The sequence below is a fragment of the Suillus subalutaceus genome (assembly GCF_016647625.1).
Source record: "Suillus subalutaceus strain FC151 chromosome Unknown DFJ58scaffold_287, whole genome shotgun sequence".
Taxonomy (NCBI): Eukaryota; Fungi; Basidiomycota; class Agaricomycetes; order Boletales; family Suillaceae; genus Suillus; species Suillus subalutaceus.
In genome coordinates this window covers 27,759-43,926 of record NW_024540536.1, presented here as the reverse complement: position 1 = coordinate 43,926, position 16,168 = coordinate 27,759, and the positions used below count along the sequence as shown (strand labels likewise).

Here is a 16,168-nt window from a genome sequence, read left to right as displayed (position 1 = left end):
CTAGTTGTAGCTTTCCTAGCTCCCTCAGCTCACCAGATAGCTCCTGGAACATAGTTTCTTACCTTGACTTGGAGTACCTTCTCCACTCTCCTTTCTTGAGCCTGAGCCTAGTCAGAGATCCTTTAGGGTCGAACGTTCTTGCTAGCAAGAGTAGCAGCTAGGAGAGCAGGAAACTCATATATATTGGTTTGGTGCTTTTACCTACAGCCCAGCCACATCTTGTCATCACAGCGTTTTGGAAAATGTGCAGCCAATGTCGTACGTGATTCCACCATTCTTGCCATAAACACCGAGCAGATGATCTATAATAGCCAATGGGTATTTTGCACTTAAAAATTGTCAGCAAGGCTGACAACAATGTAAAAAGCACACAAACAGTTCCCCACTCTTCACCATATCACACGGCTAAAAGAATGAACCGGTGGCAACAAGCTGCAATAAAGATTCTGGACTTGTCGAAAACAGAAAACATGTATTTACATTGCTCTGGACCCGCATTGCGCCAGCGATCAACACAATGAAAGGATCCCAACTCCAGTTGTACAGCATCCTCCCAGTCATCTTTAGGGTCCCTTGTAATTTGAATGATATAGTCTCGTAAAATTGATTCTAGCTGAACTCACTGATCGTGTTTGAGTGCCAATTTTGAATGCATCAACCTTCGCATGACTAAGCCAATAGTCAGAACGATAAGTCCATGAATCCTTGCATGGAGATGTGCGATATGTAGATGACAAACCATCTTTTCAAGCTATGTTTCCATTGATGGTAGCCATAGCCACTTGGACTGCTAGTTTATCTTCACCCTCAAGTTTATAGAAGCAACACAGACATGAGTTTAGAAGGCCACCAGTTGGGTAAGTCATGCTTTAGCTCTGCTTTGATGATACAGTCAACATGGTTCAAGATCTCAAGGTAAACGTCAAACCACATCCGAAAATTGTGTGTTGAATATGGTTGATCCAGAATCTATTGAAAAGCAACATGTAATTAAACGTAGCGAATACTGTTACATTGAATTGTCGTACGTCATGCAGGTGGCACAAGGTTTTGCATTGTGCTTGAATGCTAAACCAAGGGCAGGTCCTGTGAGATTGTCAATATGCTGCAAGTGTGTGGAGGGAAATAGCAACAGTCAGGTGAAGCGGAGAGCAACCCAGGTATCCATGATAGATAAGACTCTCGTTTGGAAACTTGTGGAATGTTTTGAGGGTGCAGAGAAACACATTTTCAACCTGTAGATCAATGAATGTGAATGTCTTAAAGTAAAGAGAAATTACTTACTGAATGCGTCAATGAGCTCGATATTCTGAAGAGATAAATTGTCAGCATCATTACACATCAGTTCATCTTGATTTGAAATATACGGCATGCCGTTACCACAATCCCATGTGCGGTAGTCCAAATAAGCACTGATGAGATGTTCCATCTGAAGATTCCAATTGGCGGTCTGGACATCAATGCAGTCCCTACGTGTGTGCAGATCCACATAGTGCCTAACATACATCAGCACATTCATACTAGCAGGCGTGTGAAAAAATAATAATAACAAGCCAGAGATGTCAGCAATCTGCTGAGATAGTCCTTCAAAGGCTTTGTACTCCCCCACCTTCATGACTAAGGTCAGCTCCCTCCTCACCAGGAGGAGCAGTATATGGTAGGTGTTCAATATCAACATCGAGATCAACTAGCATCATCTCGACAGCCTTGCGGTCCTCAATCAACATCTCTGCAGAGCGTGAGAAGGACGTCATGGAGGAATATAGTTATGATACCTTGTATGCAGGATTGTCGCTTTGAATTTGCATCCTCCCTGCATTGGTTTTGCTGCCCTGCCCTTAGTACTTTCAACTGTTCAACTGAACATCGGAAGTTATGTTTGACAGTGGACTTCAACAGCCCTGTAATATGCTTTGCCAATGCCCGTGGCATGGATAGCAAAAAGGTTGGTGGTGGCATCCTCGAGAGACGAGTCTGGTGGTGACATCCTTGAGAGACGAGGCTGGCATCCAGAATGGTAGAGCATGGCTAAGCAGACGGTGCCATGTAGTGGTGGTTGCTAAAAGTGTAGAAGGCATCATCAATGCCTATGGCGGGGTGATAGACGGTGGTGGTGGTGGTGGTGGTGGAGAAGGGCAAGGGGCATGGGAGCAGTACCTTGCCAATTTCGGAAGGTTAGGTGCATAGCAGGGCACATCAGGATGACACATTTGGATAGTATAGGCGGGTGGACAGTGCCGAGCTGCTTACCAGCAGTGTACACCAAATAGCAGGAGTCCTGGAGTATTTGGGACAGTATATAACACTGGTGTTGAGTATTAGTACAATGAAGCCTAACAATAGTAGGTACAACACGTAATAGACCACTATAGTAAGGCTTACTTATTGGGAAACCCAGGTGCATTGTGTCGGCAACATGACCCATGACATGTCACAAGCACAGCAGTCTAAATCAGATAACTTTGTGGGGGCTATTGTGCAGCGGTTTCGGTGAGAGCATGAGAGAGAGAATGTTTGCATTGACTGGATGCAGATAGCTATTTGGGCGGAGCCCCAATAGCGGCCCAAACCTGTGCAAGAGTGAGCCAAGGTGAGCTGCGAATCCCAAGAAAGTAGGAGTGAATGCGACGCAGCGAAGTGAGCCTCAGATCCCCACAGTTGTAGGAGCTGCAGAGCAATGCAATGAGGTGAGGAAACAAGGAGCATGATAGAAAGATAGCTCAGCAAGAGGTAGTGTAGTGTGAGGCAGCTTGGTGAGAAGTAGCTTGGTGAGAGGTAGCAGGTAAGAGGTAGCATGGCGGCATCATCAAAGTGAAAGTGTGGTAGTATCGCCGAAGAGGAGGCGAGGCATCCACATAAGCAAAAATGCAGGCAAAAGCAATATTGGGAGGGCAGAAGCAGTCCTTAGGGATAGCTCACCACATGAAATTGCGGAAACTGGGTAGAAGTTCCCTCCCCTTATCAGGTTTTATACCTCAGCAGACTGAGAAGACCTGACGAGAGTTTGCAGTTGCAAACTTCCTGCATGGGTAAACATGAGAGAGTGGTGCCGGAGCACCCTGTGAAGCTCCCAACCCATGGCCAGCTTCCCCGCTGGACTTGTCTTCATTGTATGCGGATGCATACAAGGATCTGAGCCTTCAGAGCTCACCGAGTTGGCAGCATAGGACCAGGAATAGACCGGGTCTCGGAATTAGAAAGTTGGTAGTCGAAGTTCGAGGCCAAGATTTGAGATCCGAGAAAGACTGGTGAAACTGCGAGAAAGAAACAGCAGCAAGAAACAGATGATGAGAAAGAAAGGAAAATGGTGAGAAAAGAAAAGCGGAAGGCAGCAGCCAGGCAGGAGCCTGCTGGAGTGCGGCCGAGTACGACCGTCGACATGGTACGGAGACAAGAGTAGTCACGTGCTGCACTGACGCTGGCACAAAGTCCTTACTCTAACCCTACGCTCGTGCCTTGCTTCGGGATAGACCACCAAACATCTCAGTTGAGCAATTTTTGTGATGGCACATACCTCCGCAACTGAGACACGATCGATGGATTTTACGATTCGGTATTGCAACCCTTGGAATGTACCCCACATTCCTGCACGCGACGATACCATATCACTACTCGGATGTTGTACGTCACGGCATCAAGGCAGACTTGCCACTACGCTGTCCTATCCCCAGCTTCTCGTGGATGCAATATCCACTTCATTAAACTGTGGCGTCGTCGATTTACCTTGGGCAATCTCATCCGATTCAGGCTGACTGTTGCCCACAATCAGTGGAAACCTTACTACATAGTCGATGTGGATTGACCAAGCGGCAATATTGAAGATAATAATACCGATCAACAAGTCGGACACAATGGAATATATTTAATTCAAATTGTGCTCAAAATGAGACAGATACCCTGGAGTTCTGCCGTGGGCCAGGCACCACCAGTTTTGCCAGCGGCGGGAAAAACTCCCCAGTTCTGCCAACAACAGTACGTGGCAGTTGGAATAGTGAGATTGACACGTTTCAGACACGAGCACATGGTGTGGATCTGTCCTATGGAGTGTCAAACGTTGGCGTCGATGCTAAAATGTTTGTCCTCAATTGGTGGGTAGATCTATGCTGGTGGCAAAAGCTGTCTCCGCCGACTTAGATGGGCACGCCAGTATTGTGGTGAGTCATGCATTTGATGGTACAGATACGACATTTAAAATCGCTGATATCAATGCTTGACGAATTCTATGATGATAGGATGAACTATGCTAGCCAAATGAATTGCAAGCGAGTCCCCCATTCACGTGTCCGTCGGAATAGTTACTTGAGTGGAAGTATTCCGTGATGTGGTATGACCGTTGTAGTGCACCACAACCCGGTCATATGAAATCCGTAACCGTCGCATGCCAGATTACTTCGTATCTGGGTACAGGTGAAACGTCGATTGGCAGGGGGTGCTTGAAAAGTCACTGTTCACTTGAATGTACCGCAACTTACAATGAGTTCCTTCCAATCCTTCTTTGCGCTCATCCCACTGCAACAACCTGACCTGCACATCCCTGTCAACGTGCAGCTCGCCCTCAGCGCTCCGGCTTGTCTTGCTGTAGTGGGTGTAATTTTTTGGGCTTCTCCGTGCTAAATCAGAGAGTGGCCTTCCTCTTCCACCTTCCCCTCCCACTTGGAAACTTGGAGGGCACGTCCTGCCACCTCGCAAGTGAAGTGTCCCATTTGATTCTTCGAGTTTTGAATGCTGATTGTGTCCTATCTCCGACAAGACCATTCCTCACCATAGCAGGATGGATTGACGAGTACGGTCCTTTGATTACTATTCGATTAAAATTCGAGCGGATCGTTATCATCGGCCGTTACAAAGTCAGTCCTTACACGCTGCGATATCATATCTTGGCTCAACAACATTCCGTTTCAGGCCGCCGCTGAAATTATGGAGAATCAGGGCAAATTTCTAGCTGATCGTCCTCCCATGATTGCTGCTGGAGAGTTATTTAGTGGCGGAATGAGCATTGGCTTTATACCCTTTGGGGACCGGTTTCGTCGCATGCGTAGGTTAGTAATCCGCAATACATCCACTCATTTACGTGGCCTTTCAATGTGATGCAGAGCACTTCATTCTCATCTCCAACCTAAAGCAGCTGAGGCCTATCAGCCACTGCAGATGTCACACGCGAAGAACATAGTTCTTGGCGTTCTTGATAATCCACACAACTTCCGTCACCATGTGATAACGTAAGAGCTGTCATTCATGATAGTATCAGTACTTTGCTTACGGTTACTTTGAAGTTATGCTGCAACGATAATTTTGAAAGTTACATATGGGAAGAATACGCCCACATCTGCTACTGATCCCGATGTCATTGAGGCGCTTCAAATGATGAGAAGGTTTATTGAAATCCTACGACCTGGTGTTTACCTGGTGGACTCGATCCCGTGGCTCAAATACCTCCCTTGGTATGGCCGGGACTTGAAACTGGAGTTTGAGAGCAGGAAAAAAATTCAACCTTGGTCAGTTAAACCGTGTGAGGGAGCAAATGGTATACATTTCCTTTCGAATCTTGACTTCATGTTTGAGTCGTTCCACAGCAGAGCGACATGGATATCGGTCCTTCGTTCATGAAAGATATGCTAGAAGATAGCCAATCCCATGGTTTGACCGAGACCGAGGTGGCTTTTCTTGGTGGTGCCTTTCTTGGAGCTGGATTAGATACGGTGAGGTGTTGTTTTGTTGCCTCCGAAGACATGCGACTAAAATCAGTGTCGATAGACTTCTATCTCGATATGCACGGTGCTCATGGCAGCCGCACGTTTCCCCGAGGAGCAAGCTAAAGTTCAGGCCGAGCTCGACGCGGTCATCGGAAGGCACCGAGGTAGCTAGATTGATTCCTGTATTGCATTGCTATGGATTCAATAATTTCCGCGCTAAAGCGCCGACCTTTGCCGACCAAGGGTCCCTTCCACGCCTGCAAGCATTCATCTCTGAGGCTATGAGATGGCGACCTGTAGCTTTCTGGCGGTGGGCATTTTGTTTTCATTTTGTGCCTAGGTGTCCCAACATTCACGCTGCAGGAGCGCCTCACCGAACAACCAAAGATGTGATTTGGGCAAGTGATCTTTGAACAAGCAATTGCCCAAATGATGATTTGGCCCATCAGGAAAACTATTGTATTCCAGCTGGGACTACGGTAATCGGCAACAATTGGTAGGATCATGCTTCAAGAAATCAAGGATCTAATAGTCACCGCCTTAGGTCTATCTCTCGGGATCCAGATGTCTACCCAGAACCATACACGTTCAAGCCTCAACGCTGGATTAACGAACAAGGGCGACCTGAGAGACGATTTAAAATTCTTTGTCTACGGCTTTGGTCGGCGGTCAGTACTATGCCTCAGCCTCCAGTTTTTTGAATGACATTCCTTTCAGCGTATGCCCCGGCCAACATGTCGCGAATAGGTAAAGTTATTTTGCACGCACGCGGTCTTCCAAACTCATTTTGGTTGGTACAGATCAGTGTTCATAATCACCCTCCTTATTCTTTGGGCCTACAAGCTCACTCTGGATCCTACGAAGCCATTAGATGACATGGAGCTCATGGCCGGCTCGATGCCAAATGTCCTGCCCTACACATTAGAGTTTGGGAAGAGAATTTCGGAAACGGAGCTCAGGAGCATGATGCAGCATTATCCTGAGGTCGCATGAGAAGCTTTGATGCCTAGACTGGTTAGGGGGAGAACAAAGAACAAGTTCCCAGCGAATCCTCCCGGACTCGCAGTATGTTTTACTTTTGCCTGAGCCGATTCTGAATTGTGCATTGTGTAGGTTATTGTCGGTTGTGTACATCGTTATACCAGGATTCTAGCTATGCTCCGCTGTGTGTACGACATTGCAAGTCTGCCAAACGTCGAAGGCAATATCCAAGAGTTCTTCAGCGAGAGTTGCATATGATACAGTAGTGTCGGTACGTCTCACCATCCTTTGACAGTTTGATCTACGTTCTCCAGCTGGACGCAACAACTGTGTTGCTACCACTCGCCACCCCGAAGGGCCCGGAATGAAGAACATGATGAACCGTCTCTTTTCTCGCTCCCCAGTGCCATACTCCTCGCCCGCGCAGAAATCCCCTTGTGGACGTCTTTGCGACACGAGGCAAATATGTAAGTTTTCCTAACCTTTGGATATCCATATCTGCTGATATTGTCTCGTAGCGCACCGCTAATGCCCACAGTGGAAACAAGTATAAGTTGGCGCAGCCACCACGACGTCTCCCTTGCCGCACGCCACCAGCAGGGACATCCAATGTGATCGACGGAGCCACTCCGGCAACTTTGCAGACTGAAAGCACCAGTGCAGCTACTAGTAACAGACTCCCTTTCCCGTTGGACGTTGAACACATTCCAGACATCGGCTGCTTCGCAGTTCTCACAAGGTGGTTCCCGTGTCTTTCACGTATTGGACAAACAAGTTCGTATGCTTCCAGCTCCCGCTAGGCTTTGTGTCCTTTCCGAAAATTTAGGTGAGAGTAGATATCACTACATGGACTGCGTATTTGAAGACATACGCAGTTCGATGTTGCTCCCAATAAACGACTGCCATTGTATGATACGCAGCATTCAGATTCATACAGAGAAAAATATGTCGGCAGGTTTCGAATCTGCATCATCCAGGAAGAACAAATTTCGAATTTGTTAACAGCTTGACCATATGTCTTATGGTTGATGTTCGAAGACCTCAGCATGAGCTCATGCCCAAGGTGCGATCATGGAGAAAAAATCTTTGTAGGCAGGTTTCGAACCTGCGCGATCCAGCAGGAACAGATTTCAAATCTGTTGACCACTTGGCCATGAGTCTCATGGTTGACGTTCAAAAACCTCTCTATGAGCTCGTGGCCAAGGTGCGATCATGGAGAAAAACCATTGTTGACGGTTGTGTATATTATTATACTAGGATGGGTTTCTAAGTCGCCGAGGAACGAGTCGGCATAGAATTTATGTACTCTAGGGGACGATAGACTGCAGGAAGGTGCGAAAAGTGTTTACCACGGCGACAAGCATATCTATGACTATATGCACCGCTCAGTTTCGAATAGATGCTCTGAATAACCTCCGAGAACGTACTTTTCTCTCCCATAAAGGGCAAACTCGATGTAAACACGTCCATGAAGTTAGGTGGCCAGTACGAATGAGGTGTGCAGTTAAATATAAAAGCGGGACATGGCCGTGGCACCATCGCCGTCGAGTAAGCAGTGATCAGTCATATACAATTTGAGAGTGGGATATCCTGTGGTTCTGTCAGTATCGGGTGAATGCATGCACCTACCAAAGACTCTTTGTCGTTGCTGTAGTTGCATCATGAGCTAGGCTAGGCAGAAACTCAATATGAAGAATGGAAGAGTGGAAGCAGTGCGCATATAGTACTCACCTTCAGGCTTCAGGCAATAAATGCGGATACACTCTGTGCAGAGATACTATGTACAAGAAGGGACGGATCAGCTGAGCTACTAGCGTGATGGTGGTGGGAAGAAAAGTATGTAAGTGGAGAAGAGAGGCCTGGTTGAGCTGGTTGAGTTCAATTTCAAAGTAACACAACCCCAAAGGTTTGCGCGGAAGTGGCAAAGTGAACCAAACAAAGGACTCCGAGAAAACCGAGTGCACGTAGATCTCGTCGACAACGTATTGCATATATCATGTAGATCGCCGCATTCACTACTCGGATGTTGTACGTATCAAGGCAGACTTGCCACTACGCTGTCCTAACCCCTGCATGCAATATCCACTTCATTAAAACTGTGGCATCGTCGATTTACCTTGAGCAATCTCATGCAATTCAGGCTGACTGTTGCCCACAGTCAGGTTGTTGCCCCTCTGCGTTGGCAACCTTCCTACATAGGCGATGTGGATTGACCAAGCGGCAACATTGAAGATAATAATACCAGTCAACAAGTCGGACACAGTGGAATCTATTGAATTCAAATTGTGCTATCGGATCCAGACAGATACCCTGGAGTTCTACCAGGTTCTGCCACCCTCCCTTTGAATTCGCGTGAGTTCTGCCGTGGGCCAGGCACCACCAGTTTTGCCAGCGGCGGGCAAAATTCCCGAGTTCTGCCAACAATAGTAAGTAGTGGTTGGAATCGTGAGGTTGACACGTTTCAGACACGAGCACATGGTGTGTATCTGTCCTGTAGAGTGTCAAACGTTGGCGTCGAAGCTAAAATGTTTGTCCTCAATTGGTGGGTGGATCTATGCTGGTGGTAAAAGCTGTCTCCGCCGACTTAGATAGGCACGCCAGTATCTTGGTGAGTCATGCATTTGATGGTACAGACACGGTATCTAAAATCGCTAATATTAATGCTTGACGAATTCTATGATGATAGTAGGATGAACTATGCTAGCCAAATGAATTGCAAGCGAGTCCCCCATTCACGTGTCCATCGGAATGGTTACTTGAGTGGAAGTATTGCGTAATGAGGTATGGCCGTCGGAGTACCACAACCCGTTCATATGAAATCCGTAACCGTCGCATGCCAGATTACTTCGTATCTGCGTGCAGGTGAAACGTCGATTGGCAGGAGGTGCTTAAAAGTCAGTCTTCACTTTGAATGTACCGCAACTTACGACGAGTTCTCTCCGATTCCTCTTTGTGCTCATCCCACTGCAACAACCCGACCTGCACATCCCTGTCAATATGCAGCTCGTCCTCAGTGCTGCAGTTTGTCTTGCTGTAGCGGGTGTAATTTTTTGGGCTTCCCGTCCTAAATCAAAAAGTGGCCTTCCTCTTCCACCTTCCCCTCCCACTTGGAAACTTGGAGGGCACGTCCTGCCACCTCGCAGGTAAAGTGTCCCATTTGACTCTTCGAGTTTTGAATGCTGATTGTGTCCTATCTCCGACAAGACCATTCCTCACCATAGCGGGATGGATTGACGAGTACGGTCCTTTGATTACTATTCGATTAAAATTCGAGCGAATTGTTATATCGGCCGTTACAAAGTCAGTCCTTACACGCTGCGATATCATATCCTGGCTCAAAGACGTTCCGTTGCAGGCCGCCGTAGAAATTATGGAGAATCAGGGAAAATTTCTAGCTGATCGTCCTCCCATGATTGCTGCTGGAGAGTTATTTAGCGGCGGAATGAGCATTGCCTTTATGCCTTTCGTGGACCGGTTCCGTCGCATGCGTAGGTTAGTAGTCTGCGATACATCCTCTCATCTACCTCGCCTTTCAATGTGATGCAGAGCACTTCATTCTCATCTCCAACCTAAAGCAGCTGAGGCGTATCAGCCACTGCAAATGTCACACGCGAAGGACATAGTTCTTGGCGTTCTTGATAATCCACACAACCTCCGGCACCATGTGATAACGTAAGCGCTGTCGTTCATAATAGTATCAGTCTTTGCTTACGGTTACTTTGAAGTTTTGCTGCGGCGACAATTATGAAAATTGCATATGGGAAGAATACGCTCACGTCTGCGACTGATCCCGAAGTCATTGAGATGCAACAAATTGTCAGGGTGACTACTGAAATCATGCGTCCTGGTGCTTACCTTGTGGACTCGATTCCGTGGCTCAAACATCTTCCTTGGTATGGGCGAGACTTAAGCTGGGGTTGAGAGGAGTAAGAAATTCTACCTTGATCAGCTAAACCGCGTGAAGGAGCAAATGGTATGCATTTCCTTGAATCCTGACTTCATGTCTGAGTCGTTCCACAGCAGAGCGACGTGGACATCGGCCCCTCGTTCACGAAAAATATGCTGGAAGATAGCCAATCCTATGGTTTAACAGAAACCGAGATGGCCTTTCTTGGTGGTGCCTTTTTTGGAGCTGGATCAGATACGGTGAGGTGTTTTGTTGCTTCCGAAGATATGCGACTGAAATCAGAGGCAAAAGACTTCTAGGTCGATATGCACGGTGCTCATGGCAGCCGCTTGTTTCCCCGAGGAGCAAGCTAAAGTTCAGGCCGAGCTCGACGCGGTCATCGGAAGGCACCGAGGTAGCTAGATTGATTTCCGTATTACATTGCTATGGATTCAATAATTTCCGCACTAAAGCGCCGACCTTTGCTGACAAAGGGTCCCTTCCTCGCCTGCAAGCATTCATCTCTGAGGCTTTGAGATGGCGACCTGTAGCTTCTGGCGGTGGGCATCTTTATTTTCATTTTGTGCCTTAGGTGTCACAATATTCACGCTGCAGGACTGGCTCACTGCACAGCCAAAGACGTGGTTTGGGCAAGCGATCTTTGAACAAGCAATTGCACAAATGATGATTTGGCCCATCAGGAAAATTACTGTATTCCAGCTGGGACTACGGTGTTCGGCAACCATTGGTGAGCAACGTGCTTCAATAAACCAAAGATCTAACGGTCATCGCCTTAGGTCTATCTCTCGGGATCCAGATGTCTACCCGGAGCCTTATGCGTTCAAGCCTCAACGCTGGATTGACGACGAAGGTGGCCTGAGAGACGATTTAAAATTCTTTGTTTACGGCTTTGGCCGGCGGTCAGTACTGTCCCTCTGCACCCGTTTTCTGAATGACATTCCTTTCAGTGTATGCCCTGGTCAACATGTCGTGGACAGGTAAAACTATCTTGCACGCATCCAGTCTTCCAAACTCATTTCGGTTGGTACAGATCAGTGTTCATAATTACCCTCCTTATTCTTTGGGCCTACAAACTCACTCTGGATCCTACGAAGCCATTAGAGGACATGGAGTTCATGGACGGCTTGATGCCCGACGTCCTGTCATGCACATTTGAATTTGAGAAGAGGATTCCGGAAACGGAGCTCAGGAGCATGATGCAGTATTATCCTGAGGTCGCATGAGAAGCTTTGATGCCTAGACGGGTTAGTTCCCAACGAATCCTCCCGGACTCGCAATATGTTTTAATTTTACTTGAGCCGATTCTGAATTGTGCATTATGTAGGTTATTGTCAGTTGTGTACATTGTTATACTAGGATTCTAGTTATATTTCAACTGCTCCGTTGTGTACGACATTGTCAGTATGCCAAACGTCGAAGGCAATACTCAGGAGTTCTTCCGCGAGAGTTGCATATGATACACTGGTAGTGTTGGTATACAACAACTGAGTTGCTCCCACTCGCAACGCCGAAGGGTCCGGAACGAATAAGACGACTATTCGTATCTTTTCACGCTCCACCACTCCCTAGGGCCATACCCCTCCGCCCACGCAGGATTCGCCTTGTGGACGTCTTTGCGACACGAGGCAAATAGCATCAGTAAATCATGAGTTCAGTTTTCTAGCTTTTTTTGCACTTATTTATGTGGATCATCACAGATCGTCACTTTTTCCCACTATCTGTTTGGACGTGAAAAGCTCATGCTTTGAAATTAAGTAACAAGCATATAATAAGCGGAAAAGCCATAGAAAAGTGACCAAGTCAAAAAGCGAGCTACAACGAAGAAGTAAACAAGGTAAGAGAAAGAAGTGCGTTATGCTAACATGCTATTTCGAAGGCGTGATGGTCAGCATACTTGTTGACATAGAAAAGGGTGAATATGTCGAGAACGTGGTGGGATTTAATCACCAAGGGGAGCATATCAGTACCGTAGACAGGAATAAGGTGAGCAGAACGAAAAATAGTATCCACTGATACTATTTTATCGGTATGCAGTGGCTCCAAGGCCAACGTGGTGTGCGATCTCGAGACGGACGAGGCGTTGATGTTCCTTGACATTGATGCAATGCCAGAGTCGGAGGAGTAGTAGGTGACGAGCGCTAGTAGTAAAATTGACTAGGATTCACCTGAATTTGATTGTTTTCGCGATATTTGAATTGGATCTATTGTCTGATTTACGCTTTGGTATTGGTAGTAATTAGGGTGAATTGTCTACAATTGGGAGGGGGACTAAAAAAATCAGTCATATCAATGGAATGTATCGAATCCTCGACAATCCGCGAGAATTTGGTGATATTGTGTCAAATTAGGAATCATCGATTTCCCTGATGCACATGGATGACCGCGAAATGTGCGTGCTGATCAACGGAAGAAGGCTCCACCATCCACATTCCGGTGTCGTCATCTGGTGTATTTCCGACTTGGTTGAACCAGCGGACAACCGCACATGGATAGTATACACCCCTAAGTCGAAAAGGAAAAAAAAGTGAGTACCTGAGCAATGTCCATGCCCTGCATTCCGTGAGCATTTGGGTCAGTAATGACAAACACGCAATCTTTGCGCGCATGCCCACTTCTCCACTTGGGAGACACACGAATGTATTCACGTTTCATCCCACCAATCCCACTCAAATTGCTTGGTGCGAAGAACACCGATACTGCGGAATTAAAGACCCGTATCTTCCCATTGAAACGAGGGCAGTCCATGAGATTGTCAGGCACTTCGGTAGGGTCCATGTCTGGATATAATTGTCCAGCAAGGAATTGCGAGACAAGATCAGCCAAATGCGGGATATCAAGCTCGTTGGCGAGCGCATGGACACTTTGCGCCCGCTTTATCCCCTCTATTTGAATCAATAGTAAGCATATCAAGATTGAGCAGATGAACAAATGATATACGAGATGTTTGTGCGAGTTTGACATGTGCAAGGACAGATGTCGGTGCATCAATGTCCTCAGAGTCAGCGACGACATCAGCATCAAGCACGCTGGCACTTTTTGGCATGTCAGGTTCTTGTGAGTCCAAGCTGATATGGGGCTCTTCTGCATCAGTTTGCGCAGAGCGAATAGCAGGTCCTCTATCTGCCGATGGTTCTAGTAGTAATGAAAGTCATAATTAAATACTAAACAAGATAGGGAAAACATACCGAGTGATGTGAGAACAGCAGACAAACATGTACCTGCAAGCATTCCACGAACACAGAAATCCACGCATGATGCTGCCAATTTATCTAAATGCTGATTAGTTAGCAGCATCTGTCCCAGCGCCTTGTATCGGCTGGAACGCCTCCAAGGCTCTTTTATGGCTTTGATGTGCTTGGACTCCGTGATTGAGGAGCACAGCCCATTCGGAGCACCAAACAGTCGAATAAGGTAGACATAGTGAGACATGGAATGTTGCCTAGGAAGCGAGAAGGTAGTGACTACTCCGGTGGTCTTGAAAACCTCGTGATATGTACGAAAACGAGTAAGTGCATCTTCAATTTCAGAGAGGGACTTTTCAGTGATGACATTACTGACTGACGAGGGTAACAGAACTCAAGTAATGCCCGGAAGGCACTGCACAACATCAACCGGGACATAACCTTCAATCGCGGGCAAGTAAACCTTAGGACAATTAGTGCTACAATGTTTTACATAGAACAAAATGTAGATTACCTTCATAAGTGCTTTTGAGTCGTCACCTGTCCACTGTTTGAAGTGACGTCCTTGGGGAAATCTGCGCAATCCAGGGAATGGAGGAACTGCCGCGATCCTATGAAAAATTAAGTCAAAGTGAAATTACAATAGAGAAAAACGCACCTTCGGTCAATATCATCTAGAATAATGTTAGCTTGCTTCTTTCCATGCGTCTGCAGGAGATATTTCTCTACCCACTCGACCAAATGATCTTTGTATGCTCCCTTGATGAGCTGATGGAGAATGTCAGGTGCGAGCAGCTCATGAATATCAGCGTGGGGGAAATCGTTCGTAAATGGCTATATTCACAAGTGAATCTAAGTGTAAAGAAAAATGAGGGAGCGAGGTACCACAAGCTCGCCAACTAAACCGTATTCAGACTTCAGGGTTCCAGAGTTCGCACTCCTCGATGAGTGCATCTGTGTGAGATCTTGAGCGACAGAGACTGATATCATCAAGGTTTCCATGATGTGAAAGACACCTTGCTTGACATAAGCATAAACAACAGTAGATCATCGAGAAAAACTTACTTGGCCACACCAATTTCATAATATACAGGTGAGCAGAACTTGCTCTTCATAGTCTGCAATGTAAGGTCCAAGTCCTGTAGATCATGTGCCTGATAATGGCCATCCCCGAACTGTGCAACCTCAGGTTTCGTCATAGCAGGCTTGAGGTTCTTGAGGATGAACGAAAGTGAAGAATGAAAGAGTTGGCGTCGAAAATTTCGGAAGCCTGGTGTCTCGGCGTGCTCTTTGGTTGCTTTCAAGATGTCAGAAAGATGCGACAGGGAGTAAGTCACCACTTACTTTTGGGCATTGCAAGAAAGCCTATAACAGCTACAGCACCACGATGAGCGCGACGCACATTATTTTGAACGTTACCGATAGAGGCGTAGAGTGGATAGTAGTCGTTCTGTCCTGTTGCAACTGAAACGATCATTTTAGTCGCTTCCGAGAATGACTGGCACGAATGTTGAGCCATGAGTGTCGGGATCTTCGGATATCTTGTCCTGTAGATGCCTTGGTTAAAACTGAGCACAATAAAATAATGAAATACGTACAGCGTGAGCCCAGCTCCAATCTCCAGACATGAAATCTTTCTATTGGCGTTCGTCATTCTCCGTTGCGAACTCGCGGTAGGGTTGAAGGTTAATCTCCGTAGCAAATTCTGGATTAGCGAGCATATTTCGAACAACATCGCGGGGGTCGTGAAACCAAACATCATGAGAATCTTCCATCCAGGGCAGGGCACCTTCATCTGGAATGGCGCCAGTGTATTTGACTGAAAAAGACTGCCATTTGACGTCACCGAGGGGAGTATTGTTGATTGTCTTGTAGAGGTTGCGATGATCAGGAAACAGCGTGAATTTACTCCCAGCTTGGACTAAGGAAGCTGCCCAAATGTTCAGGAGTTGATTGATCGAATTTGCGGGAGTTTGATTCCTTGTAAACAGGTAGTCGGCAAGCTCAAATTCGACGTGGCTTCCATATGGAGTCCAGTCATCCAGTGACTTTTCTGTGAGTGGTGGTGGAGGAGTTCCTGGTGGAAGGAATGCGCCATCAGGATCACAGGGGCGAGCTATGTAGGTGTAGGTATATTTTTTAGTATCGTTTAACAAAAATTGAACGGTTGAACAACTTACCAGACAAGAAAGGATGGTAATTCCTATACAACCGATCACCAGTGCCAAAAAATTCTGCCATTGATTGCAGAGGATCTTTGTCATCCATGGGACCGGTGTCACCAAAGTCTAAGTCGAGATCTGTGATATCAGGGGCAAGCCCAAACTTGGTGAACGAGGTGGCGTTAAGAAAGCGGGGTGCTTCACATTCATATGTTGAGTGTACCCTGACCGATTCCTAAACCA

The 16,168-nt window shown here is 46.7% G+C and overlaps 5 protein-coding genes across 5 annotated transcripts; 2 read left to right on the top strand and 3 right to left on the bottom strand.

The window, feature by feature from the left end:
- Nucleotides 1-1,097: 1,097 nt before the first annotated feature.
- On the bottom strand, nucleotides 1,098-1,754 carry DFJ58DRAFT_736698 (uncharacterized protein; the record flags this gene model as incomplete). The annotated part of the gene is made up of 5 exons (XM_041386825.1): nucleotides 1,098-1,235; nucleotides 1,285-1,309; nucleotides 1,368-1,496; nucleotides 1,551-1,584; nucleotides 1,640-1,754. 5 exons carry the CDS (start codon nucleotides 1,752-1,754, stop codon nucleotides 1,098-1,100), a joined length of 441 nt encoding a protein of 146 aa, XP_041235549.1.
- A 2,129-nt stretch (nucleotides 1,755-3,883) lies between these two features.
- On the top strand, nucleotides 3,884-6,686 carry DFJ58DRAFT_848266 (cytochrome P450; the record flags this gene model as incomplete). Its single annotated transcript, XM_041393605.1, has 14 exons — nucleotides 3,884-3,972; nucleotides 4,097-4,154; nucleotides 4,340-4,407; nucleotides 4,751-4,847; nucleotides 4,903-5,039; nucleotides 5,094-5,219; nucleotides 5,274-5,524; nucleotides 5,563-5,699; nucleotides 5,755-5,857; nucleotides 6,034-6,082; nucleotides 6,143-6,172; nucleotides 6,194-6,361; nucleotides 6,411-6,440; nucleotides 6,494-6,686. 14 exons carry the CDS (start codon nucleotides 3,884-3,886, stop codon nucleotides 6,684-6,686), a joined length of 1,536 nt encoding a protein of 511 aa, XP_041235548.1.
- Nucleotides 6,687-7,932: 1,246 nt separating this feature from the next.
- On the bottom strand, nucleotides 7,933-8,568 carry DFJ58DRAFT_824113 (uncharacterized protein). Its single transcript, XM_041392140.1, has 3 exons — nucleotides 8,406-8,568; nucleotides 8,102-8,345; nucleotides 7,933-8,046 (listed from the first exon to the last, which is right to left on the bottom strand). The coding sequence occupies exons 2-3, from the start codon at nucleotides 8,211-8,213 to the stop codon at nucleotides 7,982-7,984; spliced, it is 177 nt and encodes a 58-aa protein (XP_041235547.1). The 5' UTR covers nucleotides 8,214-8,345; nucleotides 8,406-8,568; the 3' UTR covers nucleotides 7,933-7,981.
- Nucleotides 8,569-9,671: 1,103 nt separating this feature from the next.
- DFJ58DRAFT_736695 (cytochrome P450) lies at nucleotides 9,672-11,804 on the top strand (the record flags this gene model as incomplete). The annotated part of the gene is made up of 12 exons (XM_041386824.1): nucleotides 9,672-9,817; nucleotides 9,879-10,166; nucleotides 10,221-10,346; nucleotides 10,400-10,521; nucleotides 10,586-10,647; nucleotides 10,695-10,820; nucleotides 10,873-10,975; nucleotides 11,034-11,120; nucleotides 11,153-11,308; nucleotides 11,378-11,480; nucleotides 11,529-11,558; nucleotides 11,612-11,804. 12 exons carry the CDS (start codon nucleotides 9,672-9,674, stop codon nucleotides 11,802-11,804), a joined length of 1,542 nt encoding a protein of 513 aa, XP_041235546.1.
- Nucleotides 11,805-12,438: 634 nt separating this feature from the next.
- Nucleotides 12,439-16,031, bottom strand: DFJ58DRAFT_719586 (uncharacterized protein; the record flags this gene model as incomplete). Its single annotated transcript, XM_041384655.1, has 11 exons — nucleotides 12,439-12,618; nucleotides 13,114-13,463; nucleotides 13,767-14,134; nucleotides 14,180-14,226; nucleotides 14,278-14,374; nucleotides 14,422-14,597; nucleotides 14,680-14,779; nucleotides 14,829-15,060; nucleotides 15,108-15,310; nucleotides 15,432-15,879; nucleotides 15,944-16,031. The coding sequence occupies 11 exons, from the start codon at nucleotides 16,029-16,031 to the stop codon at nucleotides 12,439-12,441; spliced, it is 2,289 nt and encodes a 762-aa protein (XP_041235545.1).
- Nucleotides 16,032-16,168: the final 137 nt, after the last annotated feature.